Here is a 23,101-nt window from a genome sequence, read left to right on the forward strand (position 1 = left end):
TGATAGGGCCGAATTCCTAATATGAGCAGTTTGGCAGTAGAATAGACAACCAAGGTAAATGGTGAAGTTGCAGGGACCTTAGATACTCAGTGGCAGGTTAAATAAGATAGTAACAGGAATGATATAATGAATAAGCTACAAATACGCTGTGGAAAGATCAGGCTAGATTTTCTAGCACTATTATCTATCTCCTCAATTCCTCTTCATTGTTCCCTTCCTTCTGAAGTGAGGTCTGAGAGGCAGAGAGACCTAGTACAGCGACCCCCAAATTTTACTGGTTTACATACCCCCTCTTCAAAAAATTGTTGTGAAGTGACTGGATTGACCATCAAGCTCACGTGGCATGTGCACCACTGGTGGTACAGGTTGGGAACCCCGATTTAGTGTTTGTCAGAAACTGCGCACCAGGAGACACGGGCTCTGTTTTTAGCGTTACCAGCAGCCTATTGTGTGATCATAGGCAAGGCGTTTCTGCTTCAACCGTTTGTCTGTTTCGAGTGAAAGCTCTTCTGGACAAGAGCACTTTCTTATGAGGTCTGTGTACAATGGCCAGCACAATGACACCTCTAGGCATTACTGCTATATAAATTAATTTGTTTGTTTGATCTCTGAATTGCAGACAGGTCTAAGATGCTCCAGCTGTGCAAAGCCCCCAAACACTGGGGATCCCATGGACAGTTCCTCACTAAAACTTACCTTTTTCTTCTTGCCTCTCCACTTACTCATAAGCTCTGTAATAGTTACTCATCTCTTATTGTGCACAAATAACGCTCATAACTTTGTGCGCCTTTTCCATGATTGGTGGAAATTTTGTCATACAGATGCTGATCTTTCATCAGACCAGTTCACTCCATGCCATCCACTAACTTCCTTCAGTTCTGTGTTCTCTTAGTGACTTATTGTGACGGGATCCCTGGGATGCAACCTAGGACTGTGAGATCACTGCATCCCCTTTACTGACCATTCTGAGTTGTCTCTCTCAATGCCTTACTGGTGGCAAGCAGTAAATCCCTCCAGATGCTGTTACCACTCAGTACAAACACATCTGGAGCCCACACCTGGCTAGATAGCCTGAATCCTAGAGCTACTCATGAATCACACAGAGAAAGGCACCAACCAAATCTCCCCAGCTCCCAGCCCTGAACCACCGGATACACTGTCTTGCACTAGTCAAGACCCTTTCTTGAGCAATGCAAGTTTATTAATTGGTTTTCCACTTCATCAATGGAAAGTGGACATACACCAGCCTTTGTAACCTGAGCAGATTTACCAAACACTTCAGTCAAACTCACTGGTAAAGATAAAAACTAGAATAAGTTTATTGATTACAAAAGAGAGGCAAAAAGTCAGCGTAGTTACCATACTAAAAGATAAGCACGCAATTGAAATTCTTGACCTAGAGACTAGGCAGAACATAAGTCAGGCATATCTGGTGGCCACTGCTGAGTCACCAGGCAAGATTGTGCAATTCCCTTGGATATGGCCTTGTCCAAGTGAGTCACTGAATTACAACTCCCTTGCTGGACAGTGGCTGTTGATGGTTGTTCCACACCCGCCCAGGCATTGAGTACCTCCCTTGTTGTCTCTGGGGATCTAATATCTGGGCAGTACCCCAATTCACAGCATATTTTATTGACGACCATACACATAACTTCATGTGCACTGATAAGATGCATGTTCAGATAGGTCAGAAGATCTCAGACTGTGGTCCACGAGCTCCATTCAGGTGGTCTGCAGATAGTTGCCTCTAAGGTGCAAGGCTCAGCGGCCACCCACCTAATTAGTGGAGCCACGCAGGCATGGCTCCACTAATTAGGTGCCTGGACCCTGGAGAAGACGCACATGTAAGGTGAGGTGGTGTCCTTGGGGGGAATAGTGGATGGGTGGGAGGAGGCAGTGGCGTGAGAAGAGGGGGTGGGGGGAATTTGGAATGGGCAGGGCTGTGGCAGCCAGAGAAGGAGGCGACTTTCGTCAGCTCCAGGGCTGTAGCTGCCAGGGAGAGATGGCCCTCCTTCCCAGCCCCGGTGCGGGGGCTGCCATGGTGGGCAAGAGAGGGAGAGACCCCCCTCCTTCCCAGCCCCAGCGGGGAAGAGAGGGCACATCCATTAAATTAGAAAGGGAAGACTACTGATGTTAAAACGTGAGTTATGTGCTTTTATTTGTAGAACAAAAATTAAGAGGATCCACCGAGACCCTCAGCAATTTTCAAAAAATTGGGGAAAAAATAAGTTTGAGAATCACTGAGATCGGATATTATCTGCTGAAAGCCATTGTTATTTCCCATGATACCCTATCACAGTCGTATACATACAATGACTATGGGGGTTACAGGGCCCTCCCCCAAGGTATAGAGTGTCACGCTTACATTTTTGAAGCTTCTCTGCATCTTAAGCTATGCTCAAAACCTAATGTTCTAGTGGATTTAGACTAACCTAGATAAATGCCTCTTGATTCTTGCTTTATTTCCAGGGTTGGAAGGTGGCAGCTGATCTTTCACAAGACTGTCAGTGCCACGACAAGGCCATGGGATTTCAATATCAGACTTGCTCTCTCTGTAAACACCCATAAGGTGATCACTATGTACATGGGACACTGCCCCTCAGCAGCTTGGTTTGCTAGGAGCCTTGCAATCCATGGTTGCACTGCACAAAGACTAAAGAGGCAGAAACTTTGCAAGTCTGGGAACACCCACGTTTTCCAAGAGCCATCCTGGTGCTGCTGTGTGTAATTAACTCCGACAGTGCCCTGCACGGCTCATTCAGAGCATGCAATAGAAATATAATGCACTGCAAGGTCAGTTGGTAACCCTGTGGGGTGAGCACCAACGTTTCAGCTGTCCAATACCATAATAAAGGGTACATTAAGATTGTGGTTGTGAATGACAGTGCCCATTACTCCAAATCATAGCACCAAAGTAAATTGTTATTCGGATCTGTGAAACTCGAAACTGAAGATGACCTGAATTACGCTTAGTTCTGAAGAGTTTTCCCCTGCTGAACTATGCTAGTAAGAGTGGCTTTCTTGAGCATTCATATGAACAGCCTACAGAAAAGCATGTGTGTTAAGGAGAATTTCTTTTCTTAACCACTTGCTGTGTGTGTCTGTTTACTGGGCTTTCCTGTTGTTCTAAGCATATTGATCTTGGACTCAAAACATTGTAGCAGCTTGTGGGCTGGCTTTTCCCACTGCACTTCCTCCCTTTCTATTGGGAGAGCAAGTGAGGGGTGGTGGTGTGGAGCTATTTTTTTTGTTTGTTTAACATTCCTGTTGGGAATCAGTATTCACAGAAGGCTGCTGTAGGCACCAGGAAGGCTTTGATATGCCAGGATCCAGAAGGATACGTGTCCATTATAGTGAGGACATTGTTTTGAATTGAGTGGTTGCATGTGTTCGTCCCAGCAAAAGAAATAATTCTTGGAGGGGGCTTCCTGAGGAGGGTGGGGAGGGTGGGAAGGCAGAGTGATGGCCCACAACATTGTAAGTTAATTTTCAATTAGAAAAGTATGAAATCACTGCCATTAATAGTTTAAAAGGAGCAAAACCTCAGAAGAATCAAATATATAAAACTACATGGAAAAGGTGTACGGTAGCAGGCCGATCAGAATGGCCTAAATTTCAGAACTGACTAATGATTTTTTGGGTGTCTCAAGTTGGGCACCCAAAAAACCTTACTCGTCTAACGGCCTCTAATTTCAGACAGCAGATGGCACAGCCCTTTGTGAGACTGGCCCCTTTACAATGTCTCAAGTTGGGTACCAAAAACAGACACCCCCAAAATCACTAAGCAGTTTTGAAAATTTCGGCCAGTGACTTAATATAAAAAATCACACTCAAGCAACTGTTTGTAAGTCTTTAGTCCATCTGCTCTGGCATCCTTCCACTGGTGCAGGGGTAGGCAACCCATGGCACGCGTGCCAAAGGCGGCACGCGAGCTGATTTTCAGTGGCACTCACGCTGCCCAGGTTCTGGCCTCTGGTTCGGGGAGCTCTGCATTTTAATTTAATTTTAAATGAAGCTTCTTCAACATTTTTAAAAGCTTATTTACTTTACATATATAACTAAACCATTGTTGTATTATAGACTTATAGAAAGAGACCTTCTAAAAATGTTAAAATGTAAGACTGGCATGCGAAACCTTAAATCAGAGTGACTAAATGAAGACTCGGCACAGCACTTCTGCAAGGTTGCCGACCCCTGCTCTGATGGCAGCCAGTACTTGAATGCTCGTACTAATGACCTAGTCCTGTAAGAAAAATCCAGTTGCTGTCTGAGGGGGGACTATAGCCCCTCACAAACTAGTGGTTCTATGATCTCCTGTAATGTTTGCTGCTGCTGGCTGTATTTGAGCATGTCTTGGGAGAACACACGTGCCAGGCTGTGGAATGTGTCCTGACACACCTTTCTAGTCACTGCAGTGTAATTGGGTGATAATGAGAGCACAGCAGGTGCAGCAGAGACATGAACTAAATATAATCCAGGCAATTTTGGAGGGTGTGTATGTTTCAAAACGTTGTTTTTGTTTCTAGAAACTGTCATGGCACCAGTGGGCAGGACAGAGTGTCGTCATCCGCTTTATAGCGTTAATGAGCTTTCTTATTCCTCCAGTTGGTAATTATCGGATATACCCAGCACAGTGTACCAAGTGTCTCCCTTATGATCCTTTCTCTTACAAGTTGGTGCCCTCCACTTGACTGGCAGGGACATAAACTGGTTGGTGAGTGAGTGGTGGGTTGTGTGTGAGCTGAACTCTTTAAAATCTTACCTCAGGTAGATATATCTGGAGAGGTTCCCATGATTCTTTAACCCCAGACCCGCGTACCCGCTCCCTTCTTACTCCTTTGACTTACTCCCTATTGCAGTAACCAGTGTAAGATGTAGACTGGCCACTTCTGAACATCTTCCCCCACGCACAGCCCTTCCATTCCTTTTAAATGGCAGGAGAAGACCTTGACTGCTCTGATTTCCACCCTGCTCCAGAAGGAAAGTAGTGGAAGACCCATGACTCTGTGTGTCTCTGTGTGACTCATATGACTCCTTTGACTTACTCCCTATTGCAGTAACCAGTGTAAGATGTAGACTGGCCACTTCTGAACATCTTCCCCCACGCACAGCCCTTCCATTCCTTTTAAATGGCAGGAGAAGACCTTGACTGCTCTGATTTCCACCCTGCTCCACAAGGAAAGTAGTGGAAGACCCATGACTCTGTGTGTTTAAAAGAAGGCTGGACAAAGCTATAGGAAACATACTGCCAGGAACAGCCTGTCACTGGCAGGGAGGGGATGGACTAGATGTGACCAAACAAGTCTCTTCTGTCTCTGATTCCTAGGGGCCAGGGGTGAAAACGGGTTTTGAACAGTGGTGCTCATCCCCCTCTTTGGTGATGGGGAGCTGGAGGAGCTAGACAGGTTGTTACACTACACCTCCCTGTCATTTGTAAACAACGCTTGTAGCTATCTAGGGAATATTTTTAATTGTTAAATCTTTATCTAAAAGGATACACTGTGCGAGGTTTATTCCCCACCTTTTATAATTGAGCATGTCTGGGTCTCTTTCCTCCCGACTTTTGATTTGGCCTTGTCTTGTGAGTTCCACAGCCCTTCAGGGAAATCACCTATCTTGTGCTGGTTCAGGGCATGCAACCTTATCGCTTTGTGTCAATACTTGCTGTAAAAAACATTCCACCTCTGCTGCTACAGGAATACTGGGCGGGGGATGAGGAGTTTGGCTTTGTGTTCCTGTCCTGCCTTGATCTTTCTCTCTAATGTTACAGCACTTGCTTCAGGGACCTGGGAGCAGGGGCATATTTGAGTAGATCTTCCAGCCCTGCTGGGATGGGGTAAAGAAAAGCAACCAGTGAGTGTGAATTTTACAGTCCTGCTCACTCCTCTTTCCCGTCCGCTGACCTGAGCAATGCTGATGATTCTGCGTCTGCTCCCTTGATTCGACCTCTTCCCAGACTGAAGGGTTCACTTGCCTCATAATGGTGTCTATCAGGTCCCAGCAACTGACAAAGAGTGGATAATTTCTGGACCTTCCGACCTCTGTTGGCTTCTCTCTGCTGCTCAGAATCTCAGTCTATGACCTCTTCTTTTGCTGTCGTTGTTCCATTTCAAAATTATATGAAGAAAATAGGAAGGGCAGAAAACGTGAACCGAGTGTAAGGCTTCTGTTCAGCCAGCCCTCGAGGGATCCATTTGGGACAGCTAGATCTCTGGGCATCAGAGAGAGCCTAAAGTCTTGGGTACTGCATTTCATTTGGCCTCTCTCCCATACTGCATAGGGCAGCGGTTCTCAACCCGTGGGCTGCATGTGGCCCAGTTAGCACATGGCTGTGGGCTGCACAGGTCCGGGTTACCGGCTGCCTGACTGTTCAGCACCACAGGGTCCGAGCTGCCGGGCAGGGCATGGTGGGGTCAGGGTCATGGGCCAGCCCCATGTGGCAAGGTCTGGGGCTGCTGGCCCAGCTGGCTCCATGTGGCAGGGTCGGTGTCGAGGCTGCCAGCCTGCCATGGGGTCGGGGTCTGGGCTGCTGTCCTGACATCCAGCCCCACTTTGTGGAGGGGTTGCTGCTGGGCCCCGCACAGCAGGGTCTGAGATCCCTGCTGCTGGGCCCCCCACCCAGAGCTTCACTCCTGGCCCCACTTCGTGGAGGGGTCTCTGGGCGGGAGGTGCTGGGCATAAGGGTCTGTGGGGAGGAGTCGGGGGGCACACTGTGGCTCTCATCCTGAGGCCCAAGTGCATCCCACAACGGTAAATAGGTTGAGAACCACTGGCATAGAGGATAGACAGAAGCCAACATCCACTACATCTTTGGTCAGTATCTGAAGAGACTCAGCAGTTCCCTGTTCCATCTTTGACTTCTCTTTCTCAGCAGAGATTGCTGTCATGTCTGTTCCGTATCAGACGTCGGCTGATCTGATGTAGGTGCCTCCAAGCATCAGTGACCACCACCCTTGCAGTTCAGCTCAGTGAAACCAGAGTGTAAAGGGATCATGTGTGGATACTTTTCTCTGTCTCCCCCACAAGCAAAGAGATAAAACTCTAGCCAAGATTGTGCTACCCTTCTCCCTGTCACTTCTGAGGTGGGAGAAACCTTCTCCTTGCTAGACCTTGCAGAGTCCCTCCGGGTAGTCTGTCTGGAAAGGCAGTGTGGTGCTTATAAATTTGGTTTCAAGTTAGACTCTGAGTTAAGGCTGTTGTATTTTCAGAATCTGGTTTTCTTCTTAAGTCTATCACAGCTCAATTTGGGGAGATGGGAATTAGTGGCTCGCTTCCCAGCATGCAGCCTGATTTGTTTCCTTCCTTGGAAAGGAGTAGCTCTTTGCAGTATGTTCCCTCATCCCTCCCTTAAGGAAGCCTCCCAGTTTAATTAGAGTCATCAGGGAGGCAGCCTCTGTCTCATTCTTCCAACCCAGCAGGTATACCAGTAGGATTCCTTGAATGTTAAAAGGAGAATTCATTTAATCTGTGAGTGAGGAAAACTCTCTGTGCTCTTGGAGGCTTTTAAACCATCCAGAATCACTGTGGTGAACGGTGTATTTTATATGGCATGCAGTGCCTTCCTGAACACAATAGGAGCTTACCTCACTGGGGCTATTGCAGCTTCTTGGGCAGAAAGTCTGAGTGGGTGGATGGGTAGGGAGGAAACTCGGGAATGGAACTGCACAGAGCTAGTCACACCCGTCTCAAATGCAGTAACTAATAATAAAGGAGGGGTTTCTAATTGTACAGGTGCAGCCTGCATGGGCGGTGTTACGGGTTTTGTATGAGGACTGTTTGGCTGTAATGATTGCAGGACAATTGTCTTATCCGTTCTGATTTGGCGAGTGTGAGAGGCGCAGGAAAGGCAGCCTGGCTGCTGGAAATGTGCATCTTCATTCTGCCAGTCCAGAGACCTATACTAGGTTGCCCACTGTGGTGGGGAAATGGAAGGCAGAGATTCTTGTTTTCCCTGCTTTGGAAAGAAACTTTTAGTCTTGCTAGTAAGGAATGTCTTCATTTTTCTTCCTAGTTTAGTAGTTGCCCTGTGGAAGTGTGTGCTGGGGTTCTGAGCTGTGGCTGTGCAAAAAGCCCCTCTCAAGCTCCATTGGTTTGCTGTCAGCAAGTAGATCGGGGAGGACATCTCCATGGAGATGCCCCAATCTGGGTGGGGGGCAGGTAGACTGTTTTTCAGGTAAATGACTTGGCTCTGTTTTGGAGCATGATGGGCTTGGTCAGAGCCCCTTCCTAGGTGTATGTTCTTACCACTTGTCAATATCCCAGGCATGTTGCTTCCATCATCTTCACTAACTATTTTTGGCTTTTCTCTGTGAGAGTGGAAGCAAAGTAAATAGGGAAAAGCTTGATTGCATTAGATGACAATTGCTCAGAACAGAGGCTGGAGAGTCTGGTGAGATTTCCCTTCGTGATCTGGACCAACGTGATTTACAGGTACACAGGAATCTCACCTGACAAGTGTCATTTCCAGTTAAGAGTCATGTTGGTGGACTGGACAGCAGAACCATGAGCCACTCCCAATGTCTGTGGGTTAAGTAAAACAACTCTTGTCTGATGAGTGTTTGCAGCCTTCTTCCGAACCACAGCTTCCCTTCCTCAGAAAAGAACCTCTCTTCCACTTTCTGAAGCCAGGCCCAAGTGCAGGCTTCTCGTTTGTCAGCTTCACTGAACTGTTGTATTTTTTGCCTTGTAAGGATTTGTCCTGCTGCTGTTGATCAGCACTGTATCCTTTTGGTACAGAGGTGCTGTTTGCTCTTGAAGCATTTCTCCCCCGGAGAGGTCTGTGCCGCCCTCTGCAGCTATGAATGGCCTGATGGCGCTTCCAAAATTGTAAATACCAAGGAAAGAAGGAGATGCAGCTCCTGCTTCTAGTGCTTTGCTGCTGTTGATCCTGGTTGTCCTCTGATCACAAACCTTTAGTACCCAGGTTCCTGATCTATTCCCCTGCAAGCTGATACTAAGAACCATTTGAACTGTGCAATATCCAGTTTCCCTTCTCTTTCCTGCTAGCCCTGGTTCTGAGGTCTGGGGGTTCTTTGGAACTCTGAAGGTCCCTTCCCCTCTTCCCCCTCCCCCTTGTTACAATCATTCCTCCTCTTTTTGCTAAGCATCCCAGGGCACTATTCCCTCTGGAGCCTAGCACTGCTAAATCATCTAAAGCAGTGGTTCTCAAAATTATTTGATCGGGCCCCCTTTTTTGTGTCTGAAGGCAGAGCGGAGAGCAGCAGTAGCAGCTGCTGGCTGGGTGCCCAGCTGTGAAGGCGGCACCATGCCAGCACAGCTCAGAAGTAAGGGTGGCAATGTGAAAAGTGATATTCGCCAAGATCACTTTTCACAGCAGACTTAGCTCCCCATTGCCACCTACTTCTGTGCTGCTTCTGCCACCCGGGGCCGACAGCTAGAGCCCCACTGTCTGCTGGTGAGGGATTAGGGGTGGAGAGGAGGAGAGCCTCAGGATTAGGGGTGGAGAGGAGGAGAGCCCCAGCCTGGGTGGCGGGGCTCCGGCTCTCCCCTTTATCTCCGCCTCATGGGTGTGTATGGCCCTTCTGCAGGAGCCCAGCCAGCTGGGGCTGACAGCCAGAGCTCTTAACAAAAAACAAAACAGACAAACAGATCACAGCTCATGCCTCCCTTGACACATTCCTGGGCCTCCCTTGGGAGGTCTGTCCCATAGTTTGAGAACCACTGAATAAAGAAATCACTTGACTGCCTTTGCCACTTAGGCAATGTGTATTGTCTGCTCAGCGTTTTCCGCTGCCATCGGCTCATACAGTCAGAATGGCATTGGGAGGAAAATGTTCCTTCTGTTTGGACTGCAGGGAAGACTGTTGTTTTTGGTGGATTTAATACACTTTTTGCAAGGTCCTTCTGTCTGGACTAAGGTGAACAGATAGCAAGTATGACAAATCAGATCAGGGAGTGTGTGTGTGGCGGGGGGGTGGGGTGGGAGAATAGGCGCCTGTATAAGACAAAGCCCCAAATATTGGGACTGCCCCTATAAAATCAGGGCATCTTGTCACTCTAGTCTGGACAAGCAAATGGGAGCTTTCTCTTTTACTCAAACACCTCACCTTTTCATCCACCTTGACATGGGCTCTGCAGACACCTTGATAAATGGATTTAGGTTTTGCTGTAGCTTCTTACAGATCTTGGTGTCCTTTGCTTAGAAACTGAGGTCAGTTTCGTTTTTGTTTTTTTTAACTTCCTACAGCAGTGCTTGTTGGTGAATCCCCCAATTAGTGTGGCAAGGGATTGTGGTCTAGGGATTAGAGAGAGGCTCTATCAAGAGGCCTCTGTTTGGTGCTCAGTTATTCTGATTTGCTGTGTAGTCTTTAGTTAGTAATTTTATGTATGGCTCTGTGCCTCAGTTTCCCACCTGTAAGATGGAGCTAATACCTATCTCAAAACAGGGCTGTGCAGCTTGTTAAGAACTCTTTGAGAGTCTTGAATGAAAGACTGATAGAAGCACAAAATATTATTTGTGTCTTCTAAGGCAAAAATATACAAGGGAAGCCTTCATGGGGGATTATTTTTTCCCCTCTGAGGAAGTGAAAGAACAGAACATAAGCACGGGCCCTTTCTAACCTGAATGCAGAAGGTTTTTCATTTTAATTGCAAATCTGACAAATGGTGGACCCCTCAGTGAACGTAGCCCTTTACAGAACTGGCTCCTCAAAGGGAGGTTAGCGGGGTTGTGCACTTTTTTTCTCTGCTTTCTGATGTGTGAAGGAGGCCTAGAAAAATATGCATGCAAGGTCTGATCTTCCCCTTATTTTGCTGGAGGACTCACTGGAGATCTATGACATGGATAGGGAGCGCTCCCAGTGCCCTGCATTGAGGAGCACAGAAGGGGGACTAAGATCCTGTACCCTCCCTCTTCCCCCAGTGTTTACGTTTTACATCGGTGTTCATTTTAAAAGCTGCTTATTTTTATTATCTGAATCAAAACCACTTCCCTCTCAATCAGGCTTCGCTCCTAATGGCATTGCCTTCCTACTTGACTGGTGAGCCCGTGGAGACTTGCTTTTTTTGTTCTTTTTTACATAAGAAATGCAAAAGAGAAGTTTCTAAAAACCCGCAAACCTTCCAGAGCCCCTTTACGTTAGAAACATGCACAAAAAGAGGCACGAGCACAATTTCTCACCCTCTCCTCTTTGTTTGCCGGTCCTTTGAAAATTCTTTTGTTTTGTTTTTGCTCAAAAATCTCTGATCACCCGTGACCCTTTATATTTTAATATTTCTTTGTGTACCGTGCATCTCAGCGGATCCTGCCCCAAGGAGCATCTGTGTTTGTACAGGGCCTTGCGTGCTTACATGTCTCTAAATATTTATGAAAGCGAAACCTGTTAGAGGCCATCAAAGGGCTACTATATATTTTTTCTGTTAGGCAACCTCCTGTTACCATACTGTGCTGCTTAATATAGCGGGACTGGAATTTTACTGACTGTTCGGTGGCCATTAGCACACATTTCACTGTCACAAAATAATTTGCTCTCCTAGGCTGTGCAAGCGACTGCAAAGCTGTAGCTCTTCTCTGTATGTCACCTGTTTTGCAGGTGCAACCTGAAATGTCCTACAGGTTTGGCATCTAAACAACATGAGAAGGGATAAACCGCAGCCTAGACCTAACCACCAGGAGAGAATCCTTTTGTACTTCTCCTTATGGTCTGTTTGCTGCTGAGGTTCCTCTTTGCTGTAATCCGGAACCCTGATGTTCCAAAGTGAGGTGGAAGCAGCATTGTATCCTGCTTAATATTTAAACAAACCTTGATTAAATCTTGCACCTGCCCTTCCCTAACAGCTGACATGAAACAGTTGATTGTTGTAATTTCGGAAGCTGCATTGTGGCTTCTCCAAGGCGAGGAAAATGCGGTTTGTCAGGTGATCTGAATGACCAAAACTGCAGCCACACGGGAAAGTTTAAACGTGCATTTGAAGACACTGCTGCGATATTAGAAGGTTTTGTCCTGCACCCTGTAATGGAACCTTGAAGCAGCATTACTAGGGATGGCAACGCTGTTCATTTAGGCCAACCTCCTTGCACACACAGGGTGCTCCGTGCATCCCTCCATTCTAACCCCACGAATTCCCTTCTATGGCAGGGGCTCAGTGCTACTGTCGCCCTCGTTTCAGGGGCTCTCTGTGCCCCTCATTCTCCCACCATGCCAGGAACTCTGCACACGTATGCTAGGAGTTCATGTGCTTCTCTTCCCTTGGCTCCAGAATCCTGTGCCCCATTACTTCCTTCGCCCACCCTGATTGTTTCTCTTTTGTCAGGGAGACAAGGCATTTGCATTGTTGACAGGTTCATTCTGCTGGGCGAAGGGGCAGAGATGAATTAGAGGTATTAACTGGAAGGTGTTAACAGATGTCACCAACCTGTCCCTTAATCTAAAGACCATTGGGGCTTGAAGCTGTGGCTCAGCTAACCGGATAGTGGGGGTTCTGCGTGTTCCCCAGAATCAATGGGGTCGTGACCATTGCCAGGAACATTGCAGCCAATCAGTTCTGACTTTCAGGGAGTGTTCGAAAGCTATCACTTTGCATTCGAGCGCAACCAAAAAAAAGAGAGGAAAATAAACCCATGAGAGATTCTCATGGAAGCATTGACTCTAACCACCAGCGTTTGCAGCTTCAAAGAACCACATTTCTTTGTGGTGTTTAGCATCAAGCAGCTGTAAGGGACTCGGGCCACTAACTGCCACTGAGGTTCAGTGTGTATAAGGGGTGCAGGATCAGACCCATAAGGGTTACAACACCCTAAACCTTGTCAAGTCGGGTGCTTTTGGGATCTGCGTCATTCTGGAGTGGAAGAGCACAGTCAGAGCTGCAACGGAATTGCTCCTAGTGTGACTGACACGTCCCTCCCTTGTTCACTGTGTCTCTACAGCTGGTCAGCGAGAAGGTCGGTGGAGCTGAAGGGACCAAGCTTGATGATGACTTCAAAGAAATGGAAAAGGTGAGTAGGGTAACAGATGGCTCTGTGTGCCTCTCCGCGCGTTTCCGAGGTGGGTACTGATTGGATTACACTGCTGTTGGATCATTCTTTCCCTGCAGAAAGTGGATGTTACCAGCAAGGCGGTCACAGAAGTATTAACCAGAACTACAGAATACCTGCAACCCAACCCAGGTAAGCGCCCACAGCCAGCCCTGCTCTGCCAGCATCCTGCAAGTGCTCCTCCCATTGCACGAGGGGAGAGAGGCCATTTCACGCAGAAAGCTCAGAAACGCCAGCCTAGTTGGCTTTGGGGTGGCCCCTTCCCAGCGGGCTCCTGGGTTACAACATCAGATTGACTGTCAGGTAGTCACCCGTGTCCGTTGGGTTCGAGATGCAGCAGATGGGCTACTGACTCGGGGGTGTTTAGGAATGGAGTTGTCTCCTGTGAGGTGGGAGGCGAGTACGTCACGGTCACTCCTGGAGCCTGACTGCCGTCCTTTTAAAGTTCAGTCAGCCTCATTGACTCCAGCACACTAGGGTTTAACTAGAACTGCAGGAGGGCTGGTGAACTTCTCTGTAGACCTTGCTGGCGAGCTCTGAACTATTTTCTGCTTGCTATCTTGAAAGGGGCCGTTCTTTAGAGCCAGTGATATTTCTGGGAGGCTAAGACAATAAGCTTTCTTGGCCAGTGGAGTAACTTAAAAAAAGCTGGCAAACAGTCATTGCTTGCTGGCAAGTCCACTAATTGCAAACACAGATGGGGCTGTCTCTTTGTGCCAGCTTCCAGAGCCAAGCTAACGATGCTCAACACCATGTCGAAGATCCGAGGGCAGGTGAAAAACCCCGGCTATCCACAGTCGGAAGGGCTCCTGGGGGAGAGCATGATCCGGTATGGAAAGGAGCTGGGCGATGAATCCAATTTTGGTGAGTGCTCCCTGAAGTGTTCCTTTGGGCCGGCCAGTCCCTAAGTGGGCTGATAGGAAGTAAATTCCTGTTCCTGCGTTTCCTTAAATCTTCCTGTAAATCACTGACTTATTTGCATGAGTCAAGTGGAGGAAAAAGAGGAAACCGACCTTTCCTAATATGCAGATAGGGAAATGACATTTCACTGGGGTCAGGAGTGGGATTAGGGGATGGCAAAAGCTCCTCTTAAAGAAGTGTATGCAAACTGAGCTCCTGATATGCCTTGTTGGACCCTTAACCCTGCCCCAGCCATCTTTCTGCTACTTTAATTTGCTTTTCAAGTGTCTTTTCAAGTCCTAGCCACTGCCTCTAGTGACCCACACAAGCCCTTGGTCAGTGCTGTGGAGTGGCTGCATCTACAGAAAAGTGAGCTGGAGTCTAGACTGTCTCGCAGCCGATAGTTCTGTGGATGATCTGTGCTTTGGCCCTGACCTTACACAGAGTTGAGCACCTTCCAGGAAACACTGAGCACTGTGCAGGATCAGACCAAGTCTATATTTCTAGGGCTCCCCGGTGCGCTGGATGTGTCGGAAATGAGCATAGAATCCTTATTAATAGTACCGATACAACTCACTGTAGCCACTTCTGCAGCTCCCAGCGTTTCAATGAGTGCCTTGCATTGTCACAATCCTCTCCACGCCCCTATAAGCAGTATCCCCATTTTACAAGAGGGGCACATAGCATTTAACTGACTTGCCCAGGGTCAGGCAGGGAGTCTGGCAGAGCAGGGACTAGAACCAAGAACTTGAAGTCCCAGGCAACTGCCTCATCTGCTAAACCACCTTTGGTTTTTAAAACCTCCGGGAGAACTCTGCATCTAGGAGAAACCATCTTCCATCTCAAACTGAGCAAATTTGACATGGAAAGTAGCAAGGGAAGAGATCAAGAGACCCACAATGCAATTTTAACTGCAACTGGACTCTGAGGGGGCCACAGCCAAAAATCTTCCCTTGTGGCACTGCTTCATTCCCAAAACAAACCATGTGTGACTTGTGGAGATGTGGGAGTGGAGAAATGAAGCCATTTGATGACAGCAGTATTAATCCACCAAAACATTTGCGGCTTTCCCATGTGGCTGGATTCGGGACAGCTTACAGCTGTGTGATCACATCATAATGTGGGGCGGAACGTTCCCTGATCTGGGAGATTAAACAGTTAGGTTTTCTGGGGGAGTGGCTGTACTTCAGTGATTCCCTGGCTAGCTTTCTCCTTGGCTGGAGGAGACATTGCTGCAATGCAGGATCTGAAAAGTAGTAGGGGGAAGTAAGTTTTAAGAGGATCCTGCAAAACATGGCTACCTTAAATAGCCTCTCCTTTATAGGGACATCATCAGGCTTAAAAGTGTATGTTTTAGTAATGCAGCCTTCCCTGTGTTGTGGTATCTCGGGTTATTAACACTGAAAGAACTTTTTAAAAATTGACTTTTTGCACGTTTTTGTTTTCGCTGGGGCAGTGAAAATAGATTCACATTCTCTTGCCCTAGCCCAGTGCTGAAATGCGTGGGTTGCAAACACTGCAGGAGATACTTTATTAATTCATAAATGTTTCCAGTGGAATTTAAAAAAATAAATCACAGAAGCATTTCTGTTCATCTTACATTATTAGTTTGTCAGACTTTAGACACCCTGGCCATAGGAAAAACTGAAAATAGAAGGGTTTTGTGCAAACACATTTTTCTTCATTTTTTCATTCATGCTTAGATAGTTAACTCAGATCTATTACTGTTAGGTTCAATTTACACCCAAAATGAAAGATCCTATAAAATATCGTGGGTTGCTGCCAACATCCGGGGAAGTTTTATTTAAAAAATGGATCAAAATACCCTGAGATTAATCCTAAGACTTAACTGGGTGCACTATAGCATTTTTCCCTTCCTGTAGTACCTTGCGTCAGAGAGTTCCAACCATTTTCTAGAGACACTCCTTCAGGTGGGGAATATGGGGCACAGAAAAGTGAAATGAGTTGCCAGAGATCACATCATCTGTCTCAGGACTGGAAATGGAAGCTAGGAGTCCCAATTCCACCTGCTCTAACCACTAGATCGTGCTCCCTGCCTGCCATGCTGCTACTCCAGTTGATCCCAATGAGAACTTGTGGGTGTCTGATACATGACTGGGGCTTGTGCATGCTGAGTGTCTCAGCAGAGCGGCTCTGCATGCAGCTGCCACAGACTCTGGCTTTAACTGGCTGGCTCTCTTTTTCCCTCTATCACCCTTTCTCTTTTTCCTCTCTTCTCTCATGTGAAGGTGACGCACTTCTTGATGCTGGTGAAGCTATGAAACGATTGGCTGAAGTGAAAGACTCGCTGGATATTGAAGTCAAACAGAACTTTATCGATCCTCTCCAGAACCTGTGCGACAAAGACCTGAAAGAGATCCAGGTAACTCAGAAGATTTTTCTTTTTCCCCCTTCTCTTTCAGACTCTGGCCTCTTCAGGTTTTTAGCACCTGCTCTAATGACCAGTATTGCTGCAGGAGCTGAAGCAGTCTGCGCAGCATCTGGTTTTGTTACCCTGCGTTTTGCATGCTTTCTCCGTGTTTCCATTGGCGCCACTAGCATTTTCTTCTGGTGTGTTTAACATCCCCTGCCACCGCCGCTGCTGTTCCTTAACCAGCCCATGACGGGGGGGATGTTTCGTGCAACAGTTTTTCCAAATTTATTCACTCATCCACTAAGCTGCCTTCATAATATAGTTTAGATTTCCCGCCTTACGTTGTGTAGCTGCAGGTACTTAAATCGTTTGCATTATGGATTCCTGAGACTGACAAACGGGGACGTTGCCTTGGGTGCATTGATCAGCTTTCAGTTCCAGTGTCCCAATATCCTGAAACGTAGATCTAGGGCTGCGTGTCTCTTTCTTGCTCACCTACGTATCATGAGAAGTCCAGAAACAACCCCACAAGGCTGCTTAATCATAGCAGTTGTCCCTGCTGAGGAGGTCTGCTCACAGCTAGCCAGCACCTTCCTCGCATTCACAAGAGACAAGGCTCTTAAACATCACAAGGTTTTGCAGTGGGAACCGTTGAAACCTATATCAAACTAGTTCAGATCTACTGAGAACAGGTTCTCGCTTACAATGTGACCTATATGAACTGACTCCCAAACTAGCAATATAACACAGATTTACTGAGCACCATAAGCTTGTTAGGTACAGACAAAATTAAGACAGACGTGATCCTCGCCTGCTTTCAGTCTCAGAAGAGATGTTTTAAGCCCAGGGCTTATAACCAAAGTGTTGCATCTAAAGACTCTTGACTGCCCAGCAGCGAACCGAAGGCAAGGGACCAGCTGTGCAGTTCTCCTTTCAAAGTGATTTATGCAAGCAGACCTATGCTGAACTGCGGCAGTTTGGTTCCCCTCCAGTTTATGAACAGAAGAGGGGGGAAAATGTACCGTCTTGCCAACTTTTTTATGGCTGTTTCCAAACAATGAAAAAGAAACCATAGTCACAGCAATCATAAATCCTCTGCTGAACTGGATTCAAGTAGTTCCCTCATCCCCCGCACTGCTCTTCATTCCTGACCAGCATCCCCTGCGGAGCATTGCGCACTGGGACCTCTAGTCTGCGGGGAGCCTGTCTGAAGATGATGTCAGCAATTGCCTATTCTGGGTGGTGGGAGGCTGGGTTGTTTGGTTTCTTCTGTGTTCATTGGGAAAAGTTTGGGTGCCTCGGCCCACGGTTTTAGTTTAACTGCTGATAACCCTTCTCTCCAAAGCATCATCTTAAGAAGCTGGAGGGCAGGCGCCTGGACTTTGACTACAAGAAAAAACGTCAGGGGAAGATCCCGGACGAGGAGCTCCGCCAGGCCCTGGAGAAATTTGAAGAGTCCAAGGAAATAGCTGAGACTAGTATGCACAACCTTCTGGAGACTGACGTGAGTGTCCCCTAGAGGTCTCTGCTCTCTTCGCTCGTCTGTGCGCTGCTGGGATGCTGCCTGAGCTGCATCACTCCTGTATGTGTGTCTGGGGCAGCAGGAGGCTGTGTGTTTTTATTGGGGGGCAGGGGAGAGTGTCTGGTGCTTTAATGCTCATAAAAAATGACACCAAATCTCCTGTCGTGCCTCTGCTAGTTGGCCCTGTTGTGATCCTGCACCCCTCACCTTGATATTTCCATTATTCTGGGCCCCCCCACAAACAGCTTTGCAAATGCCCTTCAGTCCTAACCCCATAGCCCCCTCCCTGCTGATGCAGTCCAGGGCTGAGACTGATAACTATATGAATGAGGCAGTGTGGAGACTCTTCTGTGAACATGTTTAGTCAGGACATGGCTGACCAGCTCATTCAGTCGTGATGCAGAATGTCAGCTAAACCAGTGTCCTTCGAGGTGCCGCTGTCTCGCTGAGCCTTAGCGAATGACTGAATTTAAAGGTCCCTAATTCTAAGACTTCTCGTTGCATGTAAATTTCAAGCTGCTTTTTGCATGTTTCCGAGTGTGCTCAAGGCCCCAGTGGAGCTATAGAAGCCCCCCGTAGTAGCGTGTGAAAGACACTCATTGCAGTTTATGACCCTTTCAGATTGAGCAAGTGAGCCAACTCTCAGCCCTGGTGGATGCCCAGGTAGATTACCACAGACAAGCTGTGCAGATCCTGGATGAGCTGGCGGAGAAACTCAAACGCAGGTGAGGCTTCCTAGGGCCGCTGCGGATCCTGCAGGAGGAGAGAAGCATGGTGGAAACTGTAACTTGGGAACTTGGGGCCAGAAAATATCTGGCTCCTTCCTCCATGGTTCATTGCCTGGCAGTAGAAGCTGTAGGAACCTTTGAGGGTAGCTTTATTAGTGCATCTCTTAGACTTCCATGGTGAGTGATTGTGTCTGCATGAACGATTTTCTACAGAAGGTACTTTCTGGCATCTGGTGTGAACCCTCTCTGCATACTCCGTGGGTTAAATAGTTTCTTGCTGCTTTTGGCCATCTGTGGATCCCAAATGCTCCCAATGAAATAGAAGATGCAAGTTGAGTCCTTCTTGAGCTGGGGGTGTGGGGGGGAGGGGAGGGTAGAGTGCACACCAAATCCTGTATTAATGTCAACCATTGCAGCTCCTAAGGGGCCGCTGGTGTTGGATGTAGGAGTTGTGGGCAGAATGCTGTTGGCATTTCTGATCTGATTCTGTTTCGACTCAGTAGACCCTGCCTCCTCCACTGATGAACAAGTTAATACCTTTGAATTAGCCCCCTCTGGCTTCCCTTGCCATCTGGCTGTCTGGCTCCGTGTCTGATTTGTTACAGTAGCATCCAAAGGCCCTAATCTGGATCAGGGCCCCATTGTGCTACGTGCTGGCCCACGTGGTTGGGCAAGGTCTCTGCCCTAAAGACCTTGTGATCTATTTAAAGAAGGGACGCAAGCAGGTGGCAGAAAGGTGGCAAGAAGGAGAGGGTAACAGTAATAACAGAGTGGGGACAGCCACTAAAATAAAGCACAGTTCCGCAAAGCAGAGATGATGGATCTCGATAATTCCTTATTTTTCAGCAAACTCTTGCCCTATCCTCCGTATACATCTTGGTAAATTGTGCTGGAAACGTACGACTTCCATATGTCCCCTGGAATGTTTTAGATGGAACCCTGGAGCACACTCCTGTAAATGGAATACAGATTAGTGTCTGCTGCGGAGGAGCAGGAGGAAATGCTTTCCCCAAGTGACTCTGCACTGGGGCTCGGAGGCATCCTGGCCTGGGCTGTGGAATCTTGACTGCGCCTGTTGGAAGCCAGAGGCTCTAGGATTAATATCAGCCAGCCATAAGGATCTTGGTACAGGGAGCTAATTCTGCAATCCGCCTGCTGTTACCAGCTTTTTCCTTTAACCCTCATGTAACTTTATTCACACTCCAGTCACATGTACCTCTTCTTCAAACGAGGTGTTAAAAGATTCTGTCCCTGTGTGGTGTTGAAATGTGTTTGGATTCCTAGGCATACTTGTTAGGCTACTCTACTGGAGGGACTGAGTCACAGAGAGACTGAAAGAACTAAGTACATGTAGTTTTGTCACACTAGGAGGCAGTGTTGTCTAGTGGTTAGAGCCCCCAGACAACGTCTCAGGAGTCCTGGGTTCTATTCCTGGCTCTGCCGCCACCATGCTGCATTATCTTGGGCAAGGTCCCCCTGTCCTCCCCCCATGCCTCAGTTTCCCCATCCTTAGAACAGAGGTAATGATACTGACCTCCTTTGTAAAGCACTTGGAGATCTGCAGATAGAATGTGTGAGATAAGAGCTGGGGCCTTGTGTTGAGCTGCCTGCTGGGGTACCTTCCCCTAGCCATGTTCCCCAGAAATCCTGCAGAGTAGTGTGACTATTCTACCTTGTGTTTTGAGCGCCTCCTTCATGCACGAGAATTGCCGGGTGCCAAGTAGTCTCTGGTTTAAATTAATATAGACCGGAGTTGGGAGTATCCTGGAAAGTTAGAGAATGCAAACTACTGCAACAGTGGCCTCTGCTGGCCAAACAGTAATAATACTCTGAAAGGAGATTTCCTTTTAAAGCAAGAGTGGTGGGAATTTGCCCTCGTTGCCTGAGAGAGGTAACTGGGGAGCCTTATCCGGGGGGAATGGTGGGGGGAAAAAAGCAGTCAGTCATGCTGTGGGACTCCATTGACAGATTTCATGCTGGTCACTCTGGGGAACTGGATTCCACAACCAATCTGATCTGCCCAGGTGAGGCTGAGGTAGGAGCAAGGCAGAGTGGAACTGAATTCCATGCAAGTCTAGACACTCTTCCCCCAGCCAGTACACAAACTTTGTGAATCTTTGTGGTTAGAAGAGACCTGCACACAAACCTCAGCCTCTCGGAACCCTTCGCTGTATCTGCTTGGGTGGAGAAGGTGGCTCTGGAACCACTGTTCTGCCCCGTCTCTTCCAATAAATCTCTCCTGGGATGGGACCTTTTCCTTCTCAGTATGAAATTCTGCCGCATGGTTCAAACCCTTTATTCCTTATGGAACTGCTAAATCAGGTGCTCAATGAGATCAGTGTCTGAAGGATTGATTCCTAATGCCTTGTGTTTTGAGTTACTGCTGTACCCCTTGACCTGCCGTGGCTGAGGTGTGGATGACACAAGCAGAACGTTCAGAGCTTCATGTGTTAATTTCTGTGAGCGATGTTGTCGAATCTCCCAGGCTCTGTGTAGGATGTAGACAAACCTGGGTCTGAAATAGTGATAGTCACAGTCCGACTCTTCCATCTGCGTGGGCACAACTGTGGTAGGGAATATTCAGCTTTCATCCCACCTGGCCAGGGAGTGATGTGTGAATGGGACAGGAGAGATGGTGTGTGTGTTAACCTCAGCAGTGTGCCAGGTGAGATGGTAAGGTCCCTGCTCGGAAGAGTTTATCATACAAGGTGGGGCCCTAATGGGGTATTTCCTTTGAAATCCGGTGACGGCATCACAGTCTCTGGCAAGGCCCCTTACCATAGTTGAGGCCTGAGCCAGTTCCCACTGACCAATGGAAACACGGCTAGGGGAGCGGGATGAGTTGGCTGTTGCTGCTTGAGTCTCTCGCTGTACGCAGACGCAGCTTCGCTGTAACTTCACCCTGTCTCTGTTGCCTCCTCAGAATGAAGGAGGCCTCTTCACGCCCCAAGCGGGAGTACAAACCTAAACCCAGAGAGACGTACGATTTTGGAGACACCGACCAATCCAATGGAGGCTTTTCTTGCAACCCCACCCCCAAAGTCTCAGGTAAAGATGTCACAGGTGCGCTGTCCATGCCGTCACAGGTGCTTTGTAGGCACTGGCATAGCAAGCAGCATTGGGAATGGAGGGGATTCACTCTGTCAGAGGAGACGAGTGCCGGACATGCCGCAGATGGCCCAGGAGGTGGCAGAAATGTTTAGAAGCAGGGGACCATTGCTGTCATGGCCCACACATCCTCCCTATTCTTGGCTTTGGCACTGGTGCCAGTGGGACCATTTTCAGCCGGTGCTGGCTGGATGCCTCTCTTTGTTCTGACTCTGGAGCGGCCCACCTCACTTAGACCTGTGGTGTCATCTAATGGTGGTCTCGGAGTGGTGGCTAGGAGAAATTGTGTTGTCCTTCCCCCCTGCACACTCCAGCCCCCGTAATTGACCTAACTCAGGATGTAGGATACCATATCCCTCCCCGCTAACAGACCTCTTCCTTTTGGGCTGTACCAAGGGATTCTTTTTTTATAGATTGGTTTTAAGCATGTCTCTTTTTATTTGGAAGCAGCTTCCTCCTCTTTTCGATCCGACAAGCCATCCCGGACCCCCAGCAGGAGTATTTGTGAGTTCCCCCACACACACGCTGCATGCAGTGTGACCTCCCTCCCTCCCTCCCTCCCTCTCTCTCTCTCTCTCTCTCTCTCTCTCTCTCTCTCCTCGCTCCTGCTCTCACGTAAGCTGCCATTTCGAGCCACTAACACTTTGCCAAATAACTCAGCCTGGTTTTAGTCTGTCCACTAAAAACCTTTGAACTAATTCTGCCCTTGCTGACTCCTGCGCAGCCAATTGACTTGGGTTGTAACCGAAGGAAAGATTTGGGCCCTTGTCTATTTCATTTTTATGGACAAAATGCCTGGAGTTCCCCCCCCACACACACACACTTGGATGCAATGGAAGGAAACATTTATTTTGTGGCCTTTCTTTCCCCTCTTCCTCTGCCAGCGCACCCACCCCATTTTGTCCATAGAAATATTTCTGGCCACAAAGGAAATCTTACATAAGTGTTTGAAAACAAGTTGCTGTTACATATGACCCATCCAGCAAATACACTGTCTCCTTCTTTCACTCCTCCTGGAACTGTCGCAGTCACACCAACGCAGCCAGAGGCCAGTTAGAAAGCAAGGAGCACTTGGGCATGCTGTGGGAGTTTTGTAGGATAAGGGAGAAGTGGGAGAACTGTGGGGGGCTCAGCGTGGATCTGTTGAGGGGTTTCTATAGTTACTTTCCTGGGTGATGGGAGGACCAGGCAGAAAGTGGTGATATTGAGCAAGAGACAGAACTGGAAGATCAGGTCTTGCATTTCCCTTTGGGTGGGGAAGGGTCAAACAGATCTGTCTGGGGAGGTGCTGGAGTGGTTCTGGAACTTGGGCACACAGTTCAGACAGGAGAGTAGGGATGGAGTGCCTCTGCTTTTGGAAGGGGTGGGCTGAGATACTGGGGGAAAAAATGAGGGGGCTGGCATTGAAATGCTGATGGGGAGTAGCTTTGCCTGAGGGTTGTCAGTCCAGAGCCCCGTGTTGGGGAGGAGAGGAC

General features: G+C 48.0%; 1 protein-coding gene across 4 annotated transcripts in view; it reads left to right on the forward strand.

The window, feature by feature from the left end:
- SH3GL1 (SH3 domain containing GRB2 like 1, endophilin A2) overlaps positions 1-23,101 on the forward strand; it is a 47,074-nt gene that overhangs the window by 18,726 nt on the left and 5,247 nt on the right. For 2 of the 4 annotated variants that reach the window (XM_030540204.1, XM_030540201.1), the window contains 8 exons: positions 12,887-12,955; positions 13,054-13,126; positions 13,715-13,858; positions 16,144-16,277; positions 17,614-17,772; positions 18,412-18,515; positions 21,442-21,566; positions 22,074-22,130. In XM_030540204.1, the coding sequence (XP_030396064.1) occupies positions 12,887-12,955; positions 13,054-13,126; positions 13,715-13,858; positions 16,144-16,277; positions 17,614-17,772; positions 18,412-18,515; positions 21,442-21,566; positions 22,074-22,130 (865 nt within the window). The remainder of the gene's footprint in view (positions 1-12,886; positions 12,956-13,053; positions 13,127-13,714; positions 13,859-16,143; positions 16,278-17,613; positions 17,773-18,411; positions 18,516-21,441; positions 21,567-22,073; positions 22,131-23,101) is intronic. The other 2 variants (XM_030540200.1, XM_030540203.1) reach the window with 2 other exon arrangements.

Source organism: Gopherus evgoodei, chromosome 22, assembly GCF_007399415.2.
Source record: "Gopherus evgoodei ecotype Sinaloan lineage chromosome 22, rGopEvg1_v1.p, whole genome shotgun sequence".
In the NCBI taxonomy this organism is placed as follows: domain Eukaryota; kingdom Metazoa; phylum Chordata; order Testudines; family Testudinidae; genus Gopherus; species Gopherus evgoodei.